We start from the raw sequence: 24,240 nt of genomic DNA, 5'->3' as shown, positions 1-24,240 counted from the left end.
GCACTAATTTACCTTCTTGAATGGATAGTTTTATTGCAAAAGGCATTAATGAAAGGTTAGTCTTCCATATTATTTACTTTTAAAAAGATACCTTGCTATCAGCTATTTTTTTTAATAAATAGGGCAAAAGTAATCACAGAAATTGGGGATGGATGCATGTTTCTTAGCTGCATAATCGTCCTCCATAGTTCCAATCAAATGTCATGACAACTGATTTAAACTGCTAGCTTTTATTAACAACATTTCTTTTCCTAGAAGTGAATGCAGTAATGGAGACTCCATCTTCAGAGTTGACTAGCCCTGGCTCGCCAATATTTCGTAGGAATTCTAAGATGGCAGCAAATGTAATCAATTGCACAGATGAATCCCAACCCTCTACATCTTCCTCTCCTTGGCTTGCCAAAAGTACAGGACATCTGGTGAATGGCAATGTAAAAGACAATGTCAAAAAGAAACAGTAAGCTTGTGATAGATGTGTTTCTAGGTCAGCCTGTCGGCCATTTTTATCATAAAACTTGCATAGTAGATATTGATGGAGAAAAGTAGTTTATGAAGACTTGCATAGTAGATATTGATGGAGAAAAGTAGTTTATGAAAACTTGTATAGCAGACATTGACAGAGAAAAGTAGTTTATGAAGACTTGCATAGTAGATATTGATGGAGAAAAGTAGTTTATGAAGACTTGCATAGTAGATATTGATGGAGAAAAGTAGTTTATGAAAACTTGTGTAGCAGACATTGACAGAGAAAAGTAGTTTATGAAGACTTGCATAGTAGATATTGATGGAGAAAAGTAGTTTATGAAAACTTGTATAGCAGACATTGACAGAGAAAATTAGTTTATGAAGACTTGCATAGTAGATATTGATGGAGAAAAGTAATTTATGAAAACTTGTGTAGCAGACATTGACAGAGAAAAGTAGTTTATGAAGACTTGCATAGTAGATATTGATGGAGAAAAGTAGTTTATGAAGACTTGCATAGTAGATATTGATGGAGAAAAGTAGTTTATGAAAACTTGCATAGTAGATATTGATGGAGAAAAGTAGTTTATGAAAACTTGTATAGCAGACATTGACAGAGAAAATTAGTTTATGAAGACTTGCATAGTAGATATTGATGGAGAAAAGTAATTTATGAAAACTTGTGTAGCAGACATTGACAGAGAAAAGTAGTTTATGAAGACTTGCATAGTAGATATTGATGGAGAAAAGTAGTTTATGAAGACTTGTATAGCAGACATTGACAGAGTAAAGTAGTTTATGAAGACTTGCATAGTAGATATTGATGGAGAAAAGTAGTTTATGAAGACTTGCATAGTAGATATTGATAGAGAAAGTAGTTTTTGACATTCGAAGGCTGTGACACAGGAATTCAGTGCATTTAACTTAGTTTGAGTATGGCTGTGCATTACTACTAATATTACAATATTTTATAGAATCAATGTAATAATAATACACTATGTTGGGATCAGAGATCTCCATAATCTTCTACCAGGTTCAACTCGCATGCAGTTGTAAAAACAAAATTTCATCAAAATGACAGAAATATTTCCTAGTGTAATGTAAAGTGTGTATTAAAAGATAATGTAATATATAGTGTGTGTTACAATAAGATAATGTAATATATAGTGTGTTACAATAAGATAATGTACTATATATTGTGTATTACAGTAAGGTTCATGCATAGATGCAGTTTTTAGTAGCCATGTGCAGGCAGATAGTACTTATGTACAAGAAGCCATTTACTGTTTTCTTTTAATGCATTTGCCTTAAAATATAGCTTTGCATTTTTTTAAATATTTTTTTCAAATAGTATTTGGTTTGGAAATCTTCCTCATGGTGTTATGAAACTCATTTTACAAATACAGATTAAACCTGTAAACAGCAGCAACCCATGATAAAGTGTTAAACTGGCCTTTCTACACATATGACCCTCTAAATGCAGGTTCATTGTTCAAACTTGATTGTTGAACAAAGACCATGCACAGAATTCCATGGTCATTATTATTCTAGGCAACTGACATCATTTCCTATTCAGATATTTCACTGCATACATTTGTCATTCATAAATTCTGGTAGGAACCTGTTTTCACTTATAGATTTCTGCAAGTTATCCATCTGTTCACTTTTCATGTCCATTTTTGCTTTTTTGTATGGCAGGGTGGTAGCAAGCTTAGCTGATTGTATATTACATCTGAATATGTCCAGTGAGTCCAAATTTGCTTCAGGCTGATACATATATTCAGTGTTTCACTAGTTTATTCGAGGATGATGTGTGAAATTTTGCAGAGAATTCTGTCAATCACAGTGCAATTTCTTGCATTTATGTTCATCAAATTGGCACAAAAATTAATTACAGTGCATAAAACTTCCTTTTTTAACTTTCCAGCATCCTCATGTATTGACACGCAGTTGTTTCCCTTTCCTCATCGATAAAGTTTTTTTTTACATAAGTTAATGTTTTCCTTTTTTTTGCATGGTATTGAGGTAAAAGGGGTTGGGAAAATTGCATTAAATTACTGGAAGGTGAAGTGACTTTTACTTCATGCGCATCTTTAGATGAAATGATTGATCTGAGCAACTGTTTTGCCTGAATTTCCCCTTGGACTTTTGTAACATGCTGGTGGTGAAGTTCATAGAATGTCTACTTGCAATGGACTATCTATATAAATACTAGTTGTGGCATCATTGATGCCATGATATCAGTAAGCTTTTCCAAAAAGATTAAAACTCAAGCACAATTAATATTTGGATAAGAGTGAGGAGGAGGGGTAACAACATGAGAACATTTTGCATGAAATATAGTGCATAATTATTATGGTAATTGTGTGCAAGTGTCTGCATTATGTTGTCAAGGGATTTTATATAAATGTCAGTACTTGAATAAGGCAGTAGTCTTGTTTAAATGTAGTGCTTGATAACAAGTGAGTGCAGCATGTGTCAAAATTGTTTTATCATCTGAAATAAACATGATAGAGTTACAGTAAGAGAACCTTTCACAATCATACAAAGATGTATATACACCTTCTACTCAGGCTGAAATGAAAGTAGGGTCACATTGAGATAGCATAAAAATGCCACCAATTCCCACCAGAAAGCGTGAAATGACATTAATATCATTCAACCCAAAGCACCAGGCTTATTACTGTATTTGTTTTTCTCCTTCAAATACATTCCCTGATCACATTGATGTGATCATACAAGTGTTCTTGGAAAAACATAATTTATTGAAAAATTAGCTTTTTCACTAATGTATGCCAGGTTAATGATGTCAGGTCTGTTTGGGTCTCTGATGATTTTTAAAACTTTATTTTGACAGTAAAGTTAGCCTAATGAATTATCACATGAGGATTACAAATTGACCTAACGCCAGTTGTCAATCATTCTGCTTGATTGACCAATCAGCGAGCGCTATTATACACACCTCCAGACACTGTTTAAGTCTGCCATTTTCCTCCGACAAGCTGCATCTGTCGATATCGACTCGGCTATTGTATATATTTACAAATTTCGCAACGGTTCGGAGAAGTCGCCCCAAGGATCATATATAGTATTTCTGAGATATAGCCACATGGTTAAGGCTTTATTTATTGTTGTTTTTCTTCAACTTAATAGCTTATTAAATCTACAAAATTTGCAATTTTTCAACTTTTCCATTTGATCAACTCCGCTTCTGTACTTAATGAAAAATAAGTGTTTTCTGTCCCTTTTGCTCTGCTCTTCAAATCATTAGATGCATAATTATAATTTTTTTTGTCGAGATAGTGTTATCAATATTTTTTATTACATTTACATCTAAAAATGAAACATGCGTACTAGATGCAGTATAAGTAAATTTAATCGTCGGGTGAAAATGATTTAGGCGATCAATCATTTTTTTCAGTTCTTCAGTCGAATGCTTCCAGATCATAAATATGTCATCTAAAAATCTGAACCAAAGAGATGGATTAAACTTTTCGTTTTGAATAAAATCCTTTTCTAATTCACCCATGAAAGGGAAGAGTATATATGAGCCATATTAATACCCATTATCTGTATGTAATTCATATTATTAAATTGAAATTAATTATTTTCCAAGATAAGTTTTTATTTTTTTAACAAATATCTTTGCTAGATAGTGTGCTATTATTAGGATTGTTATCAAGAAAATATTTGCACGCTTTAATACCATCTGCATGCGGAATGTTGGTATATAGTGATGTTACATCTAATGATACCAGGATTTAAATTATCAGATAGATGTGGAATATACTTCGACTTTTTAATCAAAGTAGTTGTATCTTTAATGTATGAAGGAAGTGATTTCATTAAAGGTTGTAAAACACTATCAATAAATTTGGATAGGTTATCAGTATATGAATTACAACCTGATATAATGGGTCATCCTGGAAAATTTAAAGGTAAATTATGGTCAGGATTTTTATGAGTTTTGGGTAATATGTAGAATTGAGGTGTACGTATGTTAAGAGGGATAGTATCAAATTCCTCACTTACGGAATTATTATTTTTAGCGATCTCATTAATGCATGTTGAAATTTTTTATTTAATTTCTAACTGATGTTCAACTTCTTTAACATAATCATCTTGATTCACAATAATAATATTGTTTGACATATCCTTTTTAATCACTATACTGTCGTCATTCATTAGATTATATACAGACTTAATTTCATCCTTATAAATATTACTATGATATTGCTTTAATTTAGTGAATATCTCTTGTGTGATCGCGTATATATATATATATATATATATATATATATATATATATATATATATATATATATATATATATATATATATATGAATCACTTAAAAGATGACTTAATTGTGTTATAAAAAGGTTATTTGGGTGACAAGCTTTGGGATGACTTCTCCAACCAACTGGGCGACTTCTCCAACCATTCTGGGGCGACTTCTCCAGATATATGGGGGCGAGTTCTTCGCATACCGATGTAACTTAGAGAAGTGCAAGCGATGGATAAATGCTCTCGCTTTCTGTCTCTGTCTCAATGTTGCTTCATATGGCAAATATTGCTCACCAATATTGTCTGGTATATCTTTTAATGTTATCACGCATGCCATTTTCACAGAATGTTTGTCGGAGGTTAAGACGTTGTCAAGTCACATGTTCGGTGGGCGGAGCGATCTACCTTCTGGCGTAAGGTCAATTAAATTTGGCATGCACGTTCATTGACTTAAGATGACTATATGAGATTTTCATGCCATACTAAAAAAAAATATCAGATTTTAACAACTTTTTGTGTGGTATCAATATTTTTGCCAACGCAGATCATGAATTCTATTAGGTTTCAAATGAAATCTCTTCATTTTTACAGGAAAATGAAGGACCAAAACGATACTGTCTCATCAGATGAAAGTTCAGAAAATGAGGATTCAGCAGTTGATGAGGTGTATGATGATCATTTGACCAACTTGAGGCAGATGTTTCCTGCAAAAGATGACCAGGACCTGAAAGATGCTCTCAGAAAAACAAATGGTGACATTGACAGTACAATTGATATTTTGATTGGAGGTGTGCACCCGGGTTAATAGTTAAAAAATAATCGGTTGTTAACTCAACTGGTCGTCAACCAGTAGGTGTCTTGGGGTGTCTTTTATCCATTCTTCTGTCCATCCATTAGCACAAGTTATTTAAACTCCTTTTAACTGCATGGAGGATTGCAATGAAACATTTTGCACATTCATTAAAAAAATCAAATTGGTCCTAAATGAAAATTGTGACACTTGGATTTGTACTATGGTTGTCATAGAGGCCATCTTGAAAATCTTGTCAGAGCAATTTCTCTTAAAAAGATGGTATTATTAGCATGGGGTTTTCACTTTAACATTCTTCTGACGTCTATTTGGTTGAAATGAAAATGTTGTAGAGCTGAAGACCAATATGGTCGTCTTGAAATCTTATCTCAATTCCTAAATGCAGGGTTCCCTCCTGATTTTAAGGAGGTCTTGGAATCCAGCTGGAATTTGAATCCAGTGAAAATATCCAGGAAACCTCCTTGAAAATTATTTTTTGTCATAAGATGTCCTGGAAATTGATGTTAGAAAGCTGAACTAAAAAAATTTTTATGAGAACAGTGCTCGAAGATTATCTTTTTTGGACTCAGGCCCCAGGCTGGTGACTTAAATAAACTCACAATCCCTGACTTAAATTCCATAAATCCTGACTCCAATTTCCACATGCCAAAAATTTTCACTTTTTTAATATTGTCACACAACATTGCAGTGACTAAAATTCAAATATAAATTCAACAGGGTTCAAAAATAGTTCAAAGGTAATGCAAGTGCCATTACTATTCATTGCTACACTGGCGTGCTTCACTTATCAAACCTCTATCAACCAAGAGTTCTGAAATTTATTTTTGTTGGGCTTTGCTGATAGCTAATTGCTTCCTGAATCGGCTTAAAAATTGAATTACACTTCTGATAACTTAAATGATCATGCTTTGCATTCTATGTATGCAGTAAAATCTGACTTCAAAGAAACATTGCCGCTGTTCACAAACTTTTCAAAAATATAATAAAAATGACTTAAATATTCTAATTCAAAGGCAGTAATGTGTAATAACTTTTGTTCTTGTATAGGCATCGAGCATCTCTTTGATTGACATTGAATGGGTTGTTCCACATCCTGGTCGTACTTATGCAGATTAGCACAATGGTTTACTCAGTGCAGCCCTCAAACACATCTCACTAGCCAAAATGTGTCCTAAATGAAAATGTTGCCCATTTGACATGTAACATGACCACCATGGTGGCAATCTTGAAAATGTTGTTGCTGCTCCTTCGGAATAAAAGGTCATATCAACATGGGGTTTTCACTGCAAGACTTTTTGTAAAATGTTGATTTCTCTGATTGAAAATGTTACAGTTTTGACTTCACAATATGGCTGCCACAATGGTTATTATGAAAATCGCTTGTTATAAACTAGTCTTCCTGCAAGGATGATTGTTAACAGCTTGGGGTTTTCTCTTGAATTCTTCTTGTAGCATTTAGTTAGTCCTATATGAAAATGATGCTGATCTAACCTCCAAATTAGCAGGCATCTGAACATCTTATGGTTATTTCTAATGACATGTTCTTTTCATGAAAATGTAACAATATGCAAAGAAATAAGGATCTATGGACTAATCCATTCCTACAGATTATTTTTGGCTCTTGAAGGAACTCAAAGTTGGACAGGATGGGTGTGTGTCGCCATCAGTCATGCTGTGTTAGTTTTTTGCAGACTAGTGATTGAAATAAAACTAAACTTCAGGGATATTTTTTTTACTACCCTTTGAGAAAACAGATTTTTGGAGTTGAGATGCACATATTTGATAAAATTACAAAGTTATTCAGTTCTTTCTCAGAAGGAAAGTTTGGATACTTTGTTTCTCAGCATACTCTTCTTAGGGCCTCCACATAGAGACCCCTACAGTAATCACCTTTTCCACCTGCCTGCCAATTCACACATACTTTTACTCCCTAAACTCTCTAACCATTACAAATTTATGTAATTTGACAAGTACTTGTGAAAGTATTTGTTTTTTCTGATTTTCGTGGACTTGTCCATTTTCCAGCAATTTAAAATCTTCACTGCAGCAGATTCTTCTAAACAACATATCTCAGGAAGCATTTAACATATTCTGATAAAATTTGATGTGTACATTATCACATAGGCTTAGATATAAAAGTGTTTCGTTTAAGTTGTCATCTCCACATTGGATAGTTATCGTCCAGAACTTCACGAGAATATCTGTATCTTCATGTGAGAATTTCTACTAGCTGGCACAGCCCAAACACCATTAATACCAACTGGTGTGAGTATTGCCTTATAGACTTGCATGTGCCTTTTAATGTTTTAGTTTATCTACACCTTTTTTGGAGAGTTTTGCCCCTTGTCAATCCAATTCCTGTCTTCACATTTAAACTTGGAATGTCGTTGACAGTCAGTAAAAATCAAGAACCATTGAATATATTCTGATGTAATTTGTTTAAACATTGTTCCTTTGACCTAGATGTGCATATTTATAATACATTGTCCCATTGACCTAGATGTGCCTATTTATAAAACATTGTTCCATTGACCTAGATGTGCCTATTTATAAAACATTGTTCCATTGACCTAGATGTGCCTATTTATAAAACATTGTTCCATTGACCTAGATGTGCCTATTTATAAAACATTGTTCCATTGACCTAGATGTGCCTATTTATGTACAGAATTATGGCCATTGTCAATCGTATTTTTGTATGGGATGTTGCTTGTATTGATGAGGCCTTTAAGGAGTTGAAGCATTGCTCATGTTTATTTATAGGAGCCGTGGCCCCCAAATGGTTATCTTCCAAAACAAGGTCTTTTGCTTAAGGCCCCACAGAGCCAGTTGTAGTGAATAGGGTCCTTTGTGATGTAGTCAATACTAATAGTACTTGATATCATAGTTTAGTCTCAATTAACAATGTTGAATTCTAATATCACCTGATTGGATTGACTTTTTATTTATTTTAGGACCATCTCGAGGAAACTCAAACTTGGCAAAATTCAAAAGAATTAGACAACACAGCAGTGATAGCTCAGATTCAGAGGATCCTCTTCAGAAACCAAGAAAACGCTTCCGTCCCATGCTTTCCAGTGATAATTCTAATGGAGTACCAGATGAGAGCAATATCGAGTCACAAGCTACTGAGTCATACAGTCAAAACTCCTCAGCTAAAAACACCTTCAAAGATTCTCAAGCTACTGAGTCATACAGTCAGAACTCCTCAGCCAAAAATACCTTCAAAGATTCTCAAGCTACTGAGGCCTACAGTCTATCATCTCAGAATGTTGAAGATAAGGATGAAGAAAAGCAGGTTGTTGAGCCATCAACAAAGGAGTCAAAGATCACATTCTTAGCTGATGCCTTTCCTCATCATTCTAGAAGAGTAAGTAAGGAACCCTTTCAAAGACAGAGCTTGAATTTTATCATACTTCACACACATGGTGCATCTTTTTGTGAGACAAAACTACAACACTGAATGAAATGCAGTCTGTTTCTTTTAAGATCGCTTCCTGTCCCAAGTTGCTGTGTAAATGTGCTGTCCGAGATAAGTTGATGCCTTAAAAGACATGACAAAATAGTACATTGTAAGCAGCCCATCAGAATGAGAACAAATAAAAAGCATCAATGTGATGTCAGTGTCAAATAATTTGATAATTTAAAAGCCAGCTTTTGCATGGGTTATTGGCAATACAAACTTAATTACACACAATATTTTGAAGAAAAAGACTAGTAACTAACTTATAACAGACCATAAACAAGAACATTTAGAAGAGTATGGTTGGAAGACTCAGTTAATAGTGGCAAAGTTCTATAAACAGTGGCAAAGTTCTATAAACAGTTATATAACTGGACATGGTGATCTATATCATATCAAGAGTTTACAACTCGAACCCAGTCTATTTTCATACTTGTGCAATATATAACAACATGTATACACCTTTATACTTATATAGCAACATGTATACACCTTTATACTTATATAACAACATGTATACACCTTTATACTTATATAGCAACATGTATACACCTTTATACTTATATAACAACATGTATACACCTTTATACTTATATAGCAACATGTATACACCTTTATACTTATATAACAACATGTATACACCTTTATACTTATATAGCAACATGTATACACCTTTATACTTATATAGCAACATGTATACACCTTTATACTTATATAGCAACATGTATACACCTTTATACTTATATAACAACATGTATACACCTTTATACTTATATAACAACATGTATACACCTTTATACTTATATAGTAACATGTATACACCTTTATACTTATATAACAACATGTATACACCTTTATACTTATATAACAACATGTATACACCTTTATACTTATATAACAACATGTATACACCTTTATACTTATATAGCAACATGTATACACCTTTATACTTATATAACAACATGTATACACCTTTATACTTATATAGCAACATGTATACACCTTTATACTTATATAGCAACATGTATACACCTTTATACTTATATAGCAACATGTATACACCTTTATACTTATATAACAACATGTATACACCTTTATACTTATATAACAACATGTATACACCTTTATACTTATATAGTAACATGTATACACCTTTATACTTATATAACAACATGTATACACCTTTATACTTATATAACAACATGTATACACCTTTATACTTATATAACAACATGTATACACCTTTATAAGTTGAATTGAATGAAAGCCAGTCTACCAACTCACTCCTCCATTTCAATCTGCTTTTGTAGCATTCTCTATGATTATAAGTTGGAATGTTGTTTGGTTTTTGTAGTGAAATCCTGAAAGGTGGGGTTTGTCATTTTCAGTCAAATATATATCTGGTCTTTAATTAACATAATGAGTGCTATATGCCCAAACAACAATGAATGCTTGTTATAATCTTTATTCAAACCATCCCTGTGGCCTAGTGGTTAGAGTGTCCGCCTCTGGTGCGGGAAGTTGTGGGTTCGATCCCCGGCCGAGTCATACCAGAGACTTTAAAAAATGGTACTAACAGCTGCCTCGCTTTGCACTCGGCATTAAGAGGTTAGTGTCAGGACTGGTCGGCCTGGTGTCAGGATAATGTGACTGGGTGGGACATCATGCTACATGTCTGCGGCATGATGCCCCCAGTGCTAGACATCACTATAAACTGCCACATTGCAGACATCATAGCGATATGACTGAAAAATTGTTAAAGCTATGTTAAAAACCAAAATCACATCACGTATAATCTTTATTCAGTTTAGTGTAACATCACATTTAAAATGTTATGATTAATATCCAGGTGGGTGTTGAAACTTCACTTAGTGTGCATAATGAATATATTTTACTTTCATTTAACATGTGATTCGTATATTTTATCCATAAATTATACCTGTAAGGGTGACTACATTTCCCATTTTTCATCCATGTATGTGTGTGTGTATAAATTCCCATGATAACAGGCAGATTTGTTTATTGTATACATGTTAACCTTCAAAATATGTTTTTGAACAAATACCATGCACAGAATAATTATAATAATATTATTATTATTATTATTATGTTATCAATGTTGTTTTATGTGCACTGTACAACAAAATCATAACATCTGCATTTTTATGTGGTTTTTTTGCCAAAAATGTATCACACAAGATTACTGTATTCTGCTCAACTTAAATGCATCCTAAAATTAAATCATCAGTGTCTTAAAATAATCACCATCTTTGTTTTGTGCACCAAGACAAAACAACAAATTTACTACTGATTTATATATAACTGTAAAAGAGAGGGCTCTTGTCAGCCAGCCGTGTAAGTTTCACTTGTCAGCCAGCCATGTAAGTTTCACTTGTCAGCCAGCCATGTAAGTTTCACTTGTCCACACTTTAAAAACAATTAGTCATTTGCTCATCTTCCTGAGATCAAAAGATGGTCAGCTTATGTGAGAAACCTTTGATGAATAGGAAATCCAGTGAAACTGTACATAGTTATTCTCTGTAACCCATGAACAGAAATTTCACTTGACAAGTTTTAAATCCTGAATGACTCATCCTAATGAAAAGAGATGTAACTTGTATCTCTTCTCAAAATAACAACTTTTTGTTGTGTGATAATTCTGATTTGCACGCATATGATAAAGATACTGAACTGTACCTGTTATACTAGCACACTTCTGCTGCATGACAAATTTTCCTACCATTAATCAAATTAATTTTTCAGTCCTCTCCCCTAAGGATAAACACTGCCTCTCTTTTGAATTTGACAAATTGACATCTTTGAGTTACACTGTTATTGTGATGAGAGTACAAGCCAAATAAGAAATGTTTGCACATTGATTCACATGGTATTTCATTATCTAATCAGTACCTTCCATATTAAGCACAAATTTAGTTTGCATAGACTGAGTTTTATACCTTACATTTATTTCAGATATTATCCAAGGCACTGGAAGAAAACAAGTGGGAAGTGGCAGATGCTTCTATTGCCCTTGCAAGTATAGCTTCCAAACCTGACAAGAAAGGTGAGTTGCACTTGAAGAAACAAAACCTTAAACATATATCTCTGGAAATCCATCTATTTGCTGACCATATCCAGTAGATCAAAGAAGATTGTGACTGATTTATTTGCGGAGCAACTGGACATTGATCGTAGAAGTTCTTAACTTGTCTCCAGTTTGGTTATCCATTAGACTGCCAATTAAACACCATAAATAAGTACAGTGTGACCCAGCTATAACACGGTAGTTGTGAGCCGTAGACCCCGACCGCATTAAAGTCCAAACCGTGTTATGAGCAACCAGGTCAGTTAGCTGAAGAAAATGTACCCCCAAAAAATTGGGGGTAGGGTGTAGGTAATAAATGCGGGCGGTAAAATACGTGCTTCATCAGCACAGTTACTATCTTAAATTGATGCATATTAAATGGGAAATACACCTGTAGTGAACACAGAGAAGACATATAATAGTTTACTTTATTTAGAGAACCATGAATTGGTACATATACGTGAATCCTGTTTATATATAAATGTCTAATGTATAGCATGAATAGATTATCAACACCGTGTACTCACCTGTGAACCTCATCACATGCATGTACATTGAATCCACAAAACAAGTGCATCCATGGAAAATATGCACACACACAGAGCTTTAAAATATTCCATAATTTTGTAACAGGTCATATTAGTCTGAATTCAGTGGAAAAACATAGCACAATCACATAACGAATGATAAAGCTCATTTACTTTTCAGTACGTTCCAAGTCCGTGAAAGTTAGTTTGCATTTTAAGCCAACATTGGTAGCGTTTGTAATCATACACTTCTTCCCTACAAAAAGGAAACCTTCACAGCACAGTTAATGTGTTCCAGTCATGTTGGAAAATAAAAAATCTATCAAATTCCATCACTTTTCTTTAAGTTTGGTACTGACTTCCTTTGAAAAAAAATTCTTTCTTCTTATTGAAAGATTGTAGTTGGCTTTCTTTGATGAAGAGTGCATGCGCTATTGAATTCACCGCTAAAGGAAATCTTTTGAGCAGCAAACAAATGCCCATTTTTTATTGTGGCGGCAACATCAAATAATTGTATTGCATGATTGAGACTGGTATGTTTTTCATTTGCCGAGTGCCAAGTATGTTTTCATAACAATCGGCGCTTCAAAGGTAATCCATATCCTTTGAAATTTCAGCAAACTATTGTATCTGGGTACGTTTTTAAAAAGGAATTGGCTGTCATTTGGACTATTCTAGTTACTGTCCCTCCTTGCATATTAAATAAACCAATAAGTAAGATGTATTCTTTATTTTTTTTATACTATTTTACATTTGTGGTAGCAGTGTGATGCTGCCTTCCACGCATGCATCTGAAAATTAATAAAGGGTCAACGGACGATAGTGACATGTTCTGCTGACAGGGATTATTACAGAAAATGTGAGTGTTCTGAAGGATTTAATTCTGAGTGAAAAGAAGAGGAGTTTTACTTACCATCCACATAGAAATGTCAGTCTTTGTAAATATATTAATTACTAGCGAGTGGCCGAAAATCCGATGAAAGATAGATTGTGAGACAATGGCTCGTCTGGTTGATCTCCGTTACCAGAAGTGCCAACAACAAAAAAAGCGGATATTTCACAACATACAGAATTCATGCTAGATGTCAAGATAGGCAGATTATGATATAACAATGCACTGTTTAGATGGTTTGTCAATATGGACAAAGAATTTGTTTATGTAACAATAGATATATTTCAGTGCATTTTATATCCATTTTGCGACTTTCTTTCATGGGGCCTCTGAATTTCTGCACTCCAAACCAATGGTTATGTATAAAAGTTTAAACAGTCAACAATGTCACCAATAAAAAAAATCGCCACATGGTATGTTTTGCAGCCAATAAGGAAAAACAATCCAAGTTTGCGACATTGGCGAAGACATACACAATCTCAGAATAAACTTTGTATGCGTTGTTTTTCGTACTTTTATGTGCGAGAAAAATACATATAAAATTTCAGGAGCCAAGCCACGGTCATCTTGTATAATTCATATGCGATCTCTTCCCCAAAATGATAATAAACTTTTTCCGTTTTTTTTTTCCCGTACTTTTTAAGAAAGTTTTTTTGTGCACAAGAAAAATACATGTATGTGAAATTTCGGGAGCCACACCACGACTGTGTTATATCTGAATTCGTGTTGTAACTGTGCGCGCTATAGCGGGGTCACTGTAAAATTCAAAGGTTACTAGGTCTGGTTTAGAAATTGTTTCTTTTTCAGACAGTCATTTAAGCTGTTGCTGACTAAGCTTTGCTGGACAATTACTTGTGTCGCTGACTAAGATTATTGGTCATTATGTTTTCCCAGGTTTTAATTATAAACACAAAACACTGGACATAAGATGTGTTGAATTTTGTTTCCTGGATATATCAAAATCCTATCGTTGATAGATTGCCCCTATGTCTGTGATATAAATGTTACATCATTCTCACTCCACATGGTTTGTGTTGCAGTGTGCTAGCACATGGTACCTTTAGAACAAATTATGGGGGCCCCGAGTGGCCGAGTGGTCTAAATCGCTCTTCGTTATGGATCACTGCCATCTCACCTTTGTCTGCTTGGGTTCGAGTCTAGGATTCGACCAATGTGGGTATGTGAGAAAGGTTGCCAGTAGTTACTCGTGGGTCGGTGGTTCTTCCCAGGTTCTTCCTCCACCATTAATACTGGCCGCCATACATAGCCTATCGTGTGCTGAAAAATGGCATTAAACCCCACAACAACAATAACAACAACAACAACAAGAACAAATTATGTGAAGGTAAGCCAGAATTAAGAATTAAGAAAGTAAGATATTAACAACAATGGCTAACTTTATTTTCATCCTTCAGGAAAGACTTATTTGCTGACCTGATTAAATAAAACTTTACCAGCCATCATTACCAGAAATTCCTGTTAATTAGGTGTTACATATTTCAAGGTAGTAAGTCAGAATGTTGTCAGTTAATAGGGAATATTTAAAAGTACCACATCCTCAGAAATTCTCTTGTGAAGGACCTATCACACTGTTGTTCAATGGTGACTTTTCTGGGTCTATTCTCCAACCTAGAGAAGTCAGATATTGTCCCTTCTCAGCACTTTATGTATGTGGGGAAGAATTTCCTCCCCAATCATGACAGGGTTTGCCTCCCACTCAACAGGATTGCTTAGATTGTTCCTCATATTTGGTTTTATGCCAAGTCTTCATTGCCAGTACACCTTTACCTCTGTTTCCTTGGAATTCTGAAAGCGGCTGCAGATCAAGTATCCCTTGGTGACTTCACTTGCACCCTCTCCAGTTCCTGCTTTGTAAACCGGAAACAGCACAAGGACCCACAATTAACTTAGATTCATCTGTTATCTGAGTGTCACCACCTGACTTGGTTACTAGATTTGGATCAGTTCACATCACAGGATTACTCCTACACATCAACCTGTAAAGTCTGCACTGTTACACTTGGCTCATCTTAAGTGATCAATCTGTCAAGGCCAGTTTTCGAGAAAGTTTGCCAACTGCTTTGCTCAGGCTAGGAAGGAATCTAGTTATAAAGTTTTCAATGCAAAGTGGAAAATCTTCTGTAATTGGTGCATTTTAAACATGTTGATTGTAGCTGTCCCCACTTTAATGCTGTTGCAGGCTTCTCTTTTTGAAGAATGAGAATGTTTTGACTATTGTGACTATAGGGCAGCCCTTTGCAACATTTGCTTGATCCCTAGGAGTTCTGCCATAGGGTAGGACTCTCATCTTTGTGATTTCATCAGGTTTTTTGAGCTTAAGAGACATGTATCTTGATCATTAAGGCCTAATTGGAACCTTTTATTTGGTCTTTGTGCATTATCTAAATCCTTTTTTGAACCTTTGAGCGAAACTTCCTTTAAGAACCTTACCTTCCTCTTCTCCTTAGTGTCACTGTTATGCAGTCTTAAATGTGTCTAAAGTTCAATAGAAATTATGCCAGTTTGTCTCCTTTGCCATCCGATTTAAAAAAACAACAAAAAACCAGTTTCCATCGATAGCTCCACTCACAATAATATCTGTGCTGGGGATGATCAAGATAAATCTTTTAGTTCAGTTAGAGCTTTAGGCATTTGTTTTTTTTTGGGGAGGGGTGCAGCTTCTAAAAGGAGAAGGAAGAGTAGGAAGTGTATCCCCCCCCATTAAAGGTTCTGCTGATATTTAGTTTCCATCATTTTGAGGTAGATTGCATTAACTATCAAGAGAGAATGTCAGTCTCTTACTAAGAGGGACCTTTCATTCATAAAATTAAAGCCCATGAGATTCAAACCTTTGGTACTTTATGGGCCTATCTAACTTGTTTGTGGAAATGTGTTGAAAAAGCCATATTTTGGTGATTTCGTACTACCTTCTTTCAACTTCACTTACTAAAGCAAAGGCACATTTTCTTTGGGTCTGATTGTCATATTTAAAAAGTGACCCAAGTGGATATCCTCCAGCAATAGTATCTTCTACAGTTAGGAGTATTCCCTGGTTTTGTTTTTGTTTCACCAGTTGTGTGATCATCAGCCTCCCACCTGACAAATTCGGCTATACAGTAGCAACAGGTTATGTATTACAAGTATTAGAATTTTATGGGAGTTGGGGTAAAAGTAATTTTAATTAAGTTATACGTGCCTGGTGCTATTGCCAGATTCCCTCCTCCCACCCCACACTGATGTCCCATAGTTGACTACATAATGAAAATAAAAAGGACTGTGTGCATGTTCATGGTATCTGCAGGTTGGACAGTGGGTGCTCTGGTATTCTAGATGCTTTCATCGTATGGGAGGAAGAATTCTTATCATGTGGTCATGTTGTTTTCCATCTGGAAATAGCAACAGGTATGCAGGGATGGTGCTGGCTTTAAAAAGTTGTCGCAAAAAAAACCCCACTAACCTCAATTTCGTAATACAGTCCTATCCATTTATCTCAACATTCTCCGAACCAAGGTAATATTGTTGACAGATGAAGATGTTCAGATGGGGGGGGTGGGGGGCTGAAAATAAATTGAAATTCTGCATACAAGTTAACTTTTTAAGAGGTGACTTATGGTCAGCAAGTAGGATTTATGCAGAGTAAACAAAAGGAAATTTTGATTACATGAAGGCAAGTCTGAAATACACTTGTATATTGACAACTTACATTTGTATAGTACACTCCACAATGTGTTAAATAGTACACATGCATATGAAAAAATTCATGAATTCGAGTATTCGATCATGTTAGAAAATTTATGTATCTGTCAAATCCCATTAGAAAACACAACTAAAACACATATACAAAAAATGGTAGTCCTTGTTTGATCTGTATCCAGTTGTCAACAAACAGATTTCCCAAAACTCTGATATTTATTATCCTAGTAGTACATGGCCGTATAGTTGTTTATATGCTACATGCACATGTACTTAAATTGGCCTAGATTTTGGTCAGCCAGAGATAACTACCATGATGCCTAGGCTACCAAGGGGATGAGGCTAGTCATTGGGAAATGAAAACATGTGAACAAATAAAAAAAAGTTCCACATTCTTGTGAGAAGTCCCACCTTCATTTAACTCGATGGCCAGATATCTATTGTTTTGAAGTATTGTAATTTTAATTTTAGACCGCCATTGGTAGAGATTTTAAGCATGAACTTTTTTGTTGTAAACAGTAATCTTTCATGGAACCCATATGTTCCAATTGCTATGAAAAATGAAACAATGCTTTTATATAAGTTTGTTGCTGACTTTCTTTGATGATAGGTCTTCAGCTTGCTTTAATGAAGGTTCATGTGTTATTGAAGGCACCGCTAAAGTTGCTCTTTGAAGGACCAAACAAATGGCCATTTGTTATTGCTGCAGCAACATCAAATAATTGTAAAACATTGATGGAGACAGAATTTTTTTCATTTGCTTAGTATATGTACTGAACGATTGGTGCTTCACAGGTAATCAGTTTTCTTTGAAGTTTCAGTATAACTGTTTTTTCTGGTACATTTTTTCATGAAGGAAAAAAGTTGCCATCATCTGGTAGATTGTTTTCATTCAGTTCCCGCCTTCAGAGATGGTCAATTGTAACTAGTCAGGTAGCATGACGATTTTGGTTATATTACAGCACAGAGTACTAAGGCCAGACATCAGCATAAGCAGATTATGATAGAACACTGCAGTGTTTGGGTGGTTTGTTAACATGATGGATTTGTTTATGCAACAAAAGATTCCAGTGCAATTTTGCAGCTTCCTGTCATGGTGCCTTTAAATGTCTCAACTCCAAACCCAATATTGTATATACAATTTTAGCAGCGAAAAATATTGTTGCCAAAAAGATCATCAGATGGTATATTTTGTGCCAATACGGAAAAAAAATCACAATCTGTGACATTGTTATGTATTAAATTATTAAAGCTAGTTTCGCCCCACTCCTCCAACAGAATGTACATTTTCATATCATTACAAGATAAACAAAAACAAAACTAATAATTCATTCATTATTTGCTCTTATCGCAGAGATATCAGGAAAATTAAAATCAAAATCAAAAGTTTTTTGGAAAGTATAACTAGTTTAGTTTTTAACAGGACTTCAATCATTAAGGGAAGAGAAAATAAATGTATTTATAAAAGACCTGACACAAATTATGATACAATTACCAAATGGTAAACAAACAAATTTGTTCAGGAAATTGGAGTATGCAGATGGTGCAGATAAATGGTCCAGTTCTTTTGTTTTGATTAAAATTTGTACCGAAGATACTAAACTGATCAGCTTTAATTTTAGATCTATTCTTTCTTAGAATATTGCCACAAACCAGTTTTTGAAGAAAACATTTTAAGTAACAATGATAAAAGTTCATTTTGTAAGGAAGGAATAAAATTTAGTTTGCAGTTATTCTATTACTGTCCAGTGTCTGAACACTTTTGGAAGTTATTTGTGGAAAGAATCTAACTTATGATCAAAGTTCTAGAATTACGTGATAGGAAACAACAAATTTGGTAAACTTATTAATTTCTTAATATCAGATTTCAAAATATCGTAAACACAGATCATCATAATTTCCAAAACGTCCGCAAACAAATTATCATATAAAAGGCTTGCAAAATGTACAGTGGTCCCCCTCTTATACGGCCTCCTCTTCTGCACCAGGAAAGTGGCCTTATAAGATGGGTGGCCTTTCCAGAGGGGGAGAATTTTTTTTGTGAGAAGTACCTGTATATGTAATGTACATAGTAAGAAAGCTACATACTTAAAAGCATTTAATACCTTCATTTAAAAGTAACATTAATTATTAAAAGGTTATTATTATAAGAATAGACTTATTTCAACTGAATGTACATCAATATTTCTTATTCTTGGCATAAGCATGATATACAAGAGGGTATTGTTGTCATGCACATTGCAAAACCATTCAAAAACATCATTTAAATCTTTGTATATACAGTAGTCCTCCTCTTATAAGGCCATCCCTATTGCAGCAGGGAAGTGGCCTTATAATGAGGTTGGCCTTAATAGAAGGGGATGACAAATGTGAATAGTAAATACATATAAAGAAAGTCACAAGTACATTTAATTCTAAAACATTTAATATTTTCATTTAAAAATCACATGCATGTTGTGAAATAAATGTAAAACAACCTGTTTCATCATTTTCAAAAGAATGTTATCAATACCATTGATATAGTTTTAAAACTGTCTTTATAATTATGTTACAGATTACATCATCTGTCACTTTGTTGGTAACAGTCTAAAAAACAGACCAGTCTCGTCACAATTAAAAATATCCTTGCTGTCATATCCCCTGCATATATTGTTTAGTCTTTTGTTCCAATCTTCGACAACTTCATTATTAACATCAGCTGATTCTCCACAAAGGACAGAACACTTAATATTGTGTCGCACTTGAAATCTGTGCAACCATCTGTTACTTGTGGTAAAGTCATCATATCCCATTTCAACTGACAAAATTGTTGCTTTTTCTTGGATCATTAAACCGGTGAGTGGAATTTTCTTAGCAGAAGCAGTGCAAAACCATTCAAAAACCTTGTCATTCAAATCAGGATACAAACATCTCCTGGCTCAATCAATCTTCCTTAAACCATCCATTCCACCTTCCCACTTTCTGCAGAATTGTTTCATTATCTTTCACAGTATTGTTTATCAGAGTCTTTCCAACATCACAGTTTTCTGCAAGGATCCTCGACCCTACTCCTTTTTGGTCAGTTGAATTACTTTCACTTTCTCATCTATACTGAGAATTTTTATTTTCCTTGATGACATGTTGATCTTTTTGCAGTAAGTTATTCAAGTTGCCAACTACATGACTGATAAAAGAATGTTTTATGCATTTAAACAAATTGCCATGTGTTTTTAAAGGAAGTGATCTTGTCAAATGATTCATTAGTTGCAGTCTTGTACCCTATTGTTTTTATACATTATTTTACACTAAGTGAGAGAAGCCAAAACGGCTTCGTTATGTACCATTAACATCGTGCAGATTTGATCTTGCAGCCGTTAGGATTTGTAATCTTGAAAATTATTGTCAGTAGTAATAGCCACTAATTATCAAAGTGAACAAGCTCAGCATCTTACTAAGGGAAGCCATAAAGGCTATCAGACCATTTTCCTGCTGACTTGTGTGTTGTACATCGATACTGCCACTTCTCAGCTGTTACTGTAACTACTGTTCAATAATTGTAATCAGAGTGACTAAACTGGACATCTCATGATAACACAGCATTAAGGCTAATCGGATTATGTGTACTTACCCTTCTGTATGGATTAAAATTTGAGTCTTTCTCAGCTTTTTGGAATAAATGTGGCTTTTCATGAGGCATAAATGATATAATATTAACCTTAGTGGTACATGTTCTTTAGTCAACACTTATTCAGTAATGAAAACCTGAATGGGGAAACAGAAATCGGATTACTTAACACACTTTATGAATAAAATACTGGTTCTGAATACATATTAAAATAAAATATGGCCACTTGTGATGGGTAAATTTTATATTATTGCACTAATATGCTGGTCGCATTTGCTGGGTGGCCTTTTGTGAGGGGTACTTTTGAACACAAACTCGTTGGTGCCAATGGATTCTGGCCATATGGAACAGGTGGCCACTGGTCGAGGGGGGGGGGCGCGTTCAAGAGGGGGACTATTGCACATAATTTTTTTCCATTTGCTCTATTTTCTCACTGCCGCTGAATAACCTCCTTATCGGTTACGAAGTTGATTATTCTAGTCTTTTCAACATAAAATTGTTTTATTCAACTCTTTTCTACATACAGTTGTTCAGCAAGTCCCCACCTCCCCCCGATGTCAAGTAGAATAACCAACTTTCCTTGATTACTTGATGACAAGTTAATGTTTAGTAATGATTTATTTGGATGTTGCTAACTGTATGTGATTTAATTATGAAGAGAAAACATTTGCTAATTGGACAAAATGCATTCTTTGTAAAGGAAGCCATAAATGTCTTGTCACATGATTTTTCGGTTTTGTCTGGTACTCTGTTTTGTTCAAGCTTAATTTCTGTGTGTGTGTGTGTGTGTGTTAATGTACAAAATCTACTTTTAGCCTATGCCGACCCTGTTATGATAATTACGTCTGGTTGTAATTATCAAAGGGAAGAACTCAACAGATGTGTGAAACCCAAAACTCTTTATCATAACATCATTACGCCCATTTCCTGTAAATGTTGGCTTTTATAGACAATGATAGAATATTAATCCTACTGTTACATGTAATTTAGTCAACACTTCTTTCAGTAACTGAAACTTGACATTGGGAGACATGTATTGATGGTAGAGATAATCTGATTACTTACCTTACGACATGATATGAATTAATTATAGTTTCTGTATACATTTGAAAAACAAAGTGGCCGCTCGTTAGGGGAACATTTTACATTTTTGTGCTAATCTGCTGGTTGCGTTAAAGGGGTGGCCATTATTGAGGGGTACTTTTAAACACAAATTCCAGCTTGAATTCCTAGTAATCAGCAGTTCAGTATGTAAAAAGTTGTGGTCATGCAAAGTTTATAACTTTTTCCTTTGAAAAGTTCCAAAGGCATAGGTTGATGGATCGCAGAATCATACAGTAGCCTTTTGGGCTACTAGAAAAAGAACTTGGTAGCCCAGCTTAAAATGCAATAGCCCAAATAAGACATCTTAAAATGAAACTCTTATCTTAAAAACATTCTTTTTTTTGTTACTAGTCATTTATATTTATTCGATTCTATTAAATATTTCTGAAGTTTCTTTTTAAAATATGTGAAACAATTCAAATTATGCGATAGCCCACTGGGCTGCATGAATTCCATATATTATAACCTGGACCAAGCTTTCTAATGTCTCCTTGTTTCAGGGCACAGGATTTGTCACAGCCAGCTTAACAGTTTTGTTAATGTTTCAGAAATAGATTTGTCAGATGAGGATGAGGAGTATGGCAGTGCGGATGAAGACTACGACAGTGAAGATAGCCTTGAGGTTAGTGAGAAAGTTGAAAATAATGCCCAGCAGAAGTGAAGTATTTAGTGTTGGTATTTAATTTTGTTCATCAAAGAAAATGTTTATGGTGAAGAAAAAAAGATGCATTGGGACCAACCTTGCCTACTTTGAATTCCTGTTTTGAAGAGGCACACCAGTGTCATTATTGTTGAAATAGGATGGTCTACTCTGAAACACTCTGTATTCCCATGATACTTTGTGGTCCAAGTGATGTTAACATTAGACAAGGTGTCACTGTGTTTTCTGTTTGCTTTTGTTTATAAAAGACAGTTTCTTTGAAGTGTTAAATTTTGTATACTATTATTTACATGCACAATCTGTAATCTGTTGTTTCTTAAAGCGCACAGTACATGAAAGACATTTGAGTACTGTACAGTTAAAGTATCTTGCACAAGAGACATGCTGCAACAACACGCCAGGCTAGACTGGATAGAATTTGTACCTGCAACCCATCGTTTGTGTGCATGATGTGATAACTGTTAAACTATGCTAACTTCATGAAACTTGAATTGTTACACTTCAAGTAATAGAAGGGCAATCCATTTTGGTCTTCATATGCACCTACTGCAATTCTGTCCATCCATAATCCATTTCACAGTGGCAGCACCAAAACTTTGGTATAGCCATGAAATTATACACATTGCTATGGTCATGAGCAGATGACTAGATTGCATAGTAAACAAAACTCTTCAACCCAAGTGCACACTCTGAAGTCAAATATTGCTACATTGTGCCATATTTGTTACATTTGCAAGCAGAGAAAGTCAATACATTATTTTTGCTTTTTGTTGCACATTATCAGTGGAATGACTTTATGGATACATTGAGATTGGTTGGTGAATACATGTACTCTTAACTATTTACACTCTATTTACATTGTTCTTAATACATGTACTGGAATGACTTTGATGAATACATTGAGATTGGTTGGTGACTACATGTACTCTTAACTATTTACACTCTTTTTACATTGTTCTTAATACATGTACTGGAATGACTTTGATGAATACATTGAGATTGGTTGGTGAATACATGTACTCTTCACTATTTACACTCTATTTACATTGTTCTTAATACATGTACTGGAATGATATTGATGAATACATTGAGATTGGTTGGTGAATACATGTACTCATAACTATTTACACTCTATTTACACTGTTCTTAATACATGTACTGGAATGACTGATGAATACATTGAGATTGGTTGGTGACTACATGTACTCTTAACTATTTACACTCTATTTGCATTGTTCTTAATACATGTACTGGAATGACTTTGATGAATACATTGAGATTGGTTGGTGACTACATGTACTCTTAACTATTTACACTCTATTTACACTGTTCTTAATACATGTACTGGAATGACTGATGAATACATTGAGATTGATTGGTGACTACATGTACTCTTAACTATTTACACTCTATTTGCATTGTTCTTAATACATGTACTGGAATGACTTTGATGAATACATTGAGATTGGTTGGTGACTACATGTACTCTTAACTATTTACACTCTATTTACATTGTTCTTAATACATGTACTGGAATGACTTTGATGAATACATTGAGATTGGTTGGTGACTACATGTACTCTTAACTATTTACACTCTATTTACATTGTTCTTAATACATGTACTGGAATGACTTTGATGAATACATT

At 34.4% G+C, this 24,240-nt stretch overlaps 1 protein-coding gene across 3 annotated transcripts in view; it reads left to right on the top strand.

Annotated features, from left to right (window-relative positions):
- The window catches only part of LOC149796443 (SWI/SNF-related matrix-associated actin-dependent regulator of chromatin subfamily A containing DEAD/H box 1-like), a 95,166-nt gene that overhangs the window by 9,812 nt on the left and 61,114 nt on the right, over positions 1 to 24,240 (top strand). For 2 of the 3 annotated variants that reach the window (XM_089961122.1, XM_089961125.1), the window contains 5 exons: positions 256 to 457; positions 5,343 to 5,539; positions 8,517 to 8,932; positions 11,999 to 12,089; positions 22,479 to 22,552. In XM_089961122.1, the coding sequence (XP_089817248.1) occupies positions 256 to 457; positions 5,343 to 5,539; positions 8,517 to 8,932; positions 11,999 to 12,089; positions 22,479 to 22,552 (980 nt within the window). The remainder of the gene's footprint in view (positions 1 to 255; positions 458 to 5,342; positions 5,540 to 8,516; positions 8,933 to 11,998; positions 12,090 to 22,478; positions 22,553 to 24,240) is intronic. The other variant, XM_089961124.1, reaches the window with a different exon arrangement.

This window comes from Sinohyriopsis cumingii, chromosome 6, assembly GCF_028554795.1.
Source record: "Sinohyriopsis cumingii isolate HCF-2022 chromosome 6, ASM2855479v2, whole genome shotgun sequence".
NCBI classification, from domain to species: domain Eukaryota; kingdom Metazoa; phylum Mollusca; class Bivalvia; order Unionida; family Unionidae; genus Sinohyriopsis; species Sinohyriopsis cumingii.
Note: the sequence above shows the minus strand (reverse complement) of the source record. Positions and strands in the feature narration are given on the sequence as shown.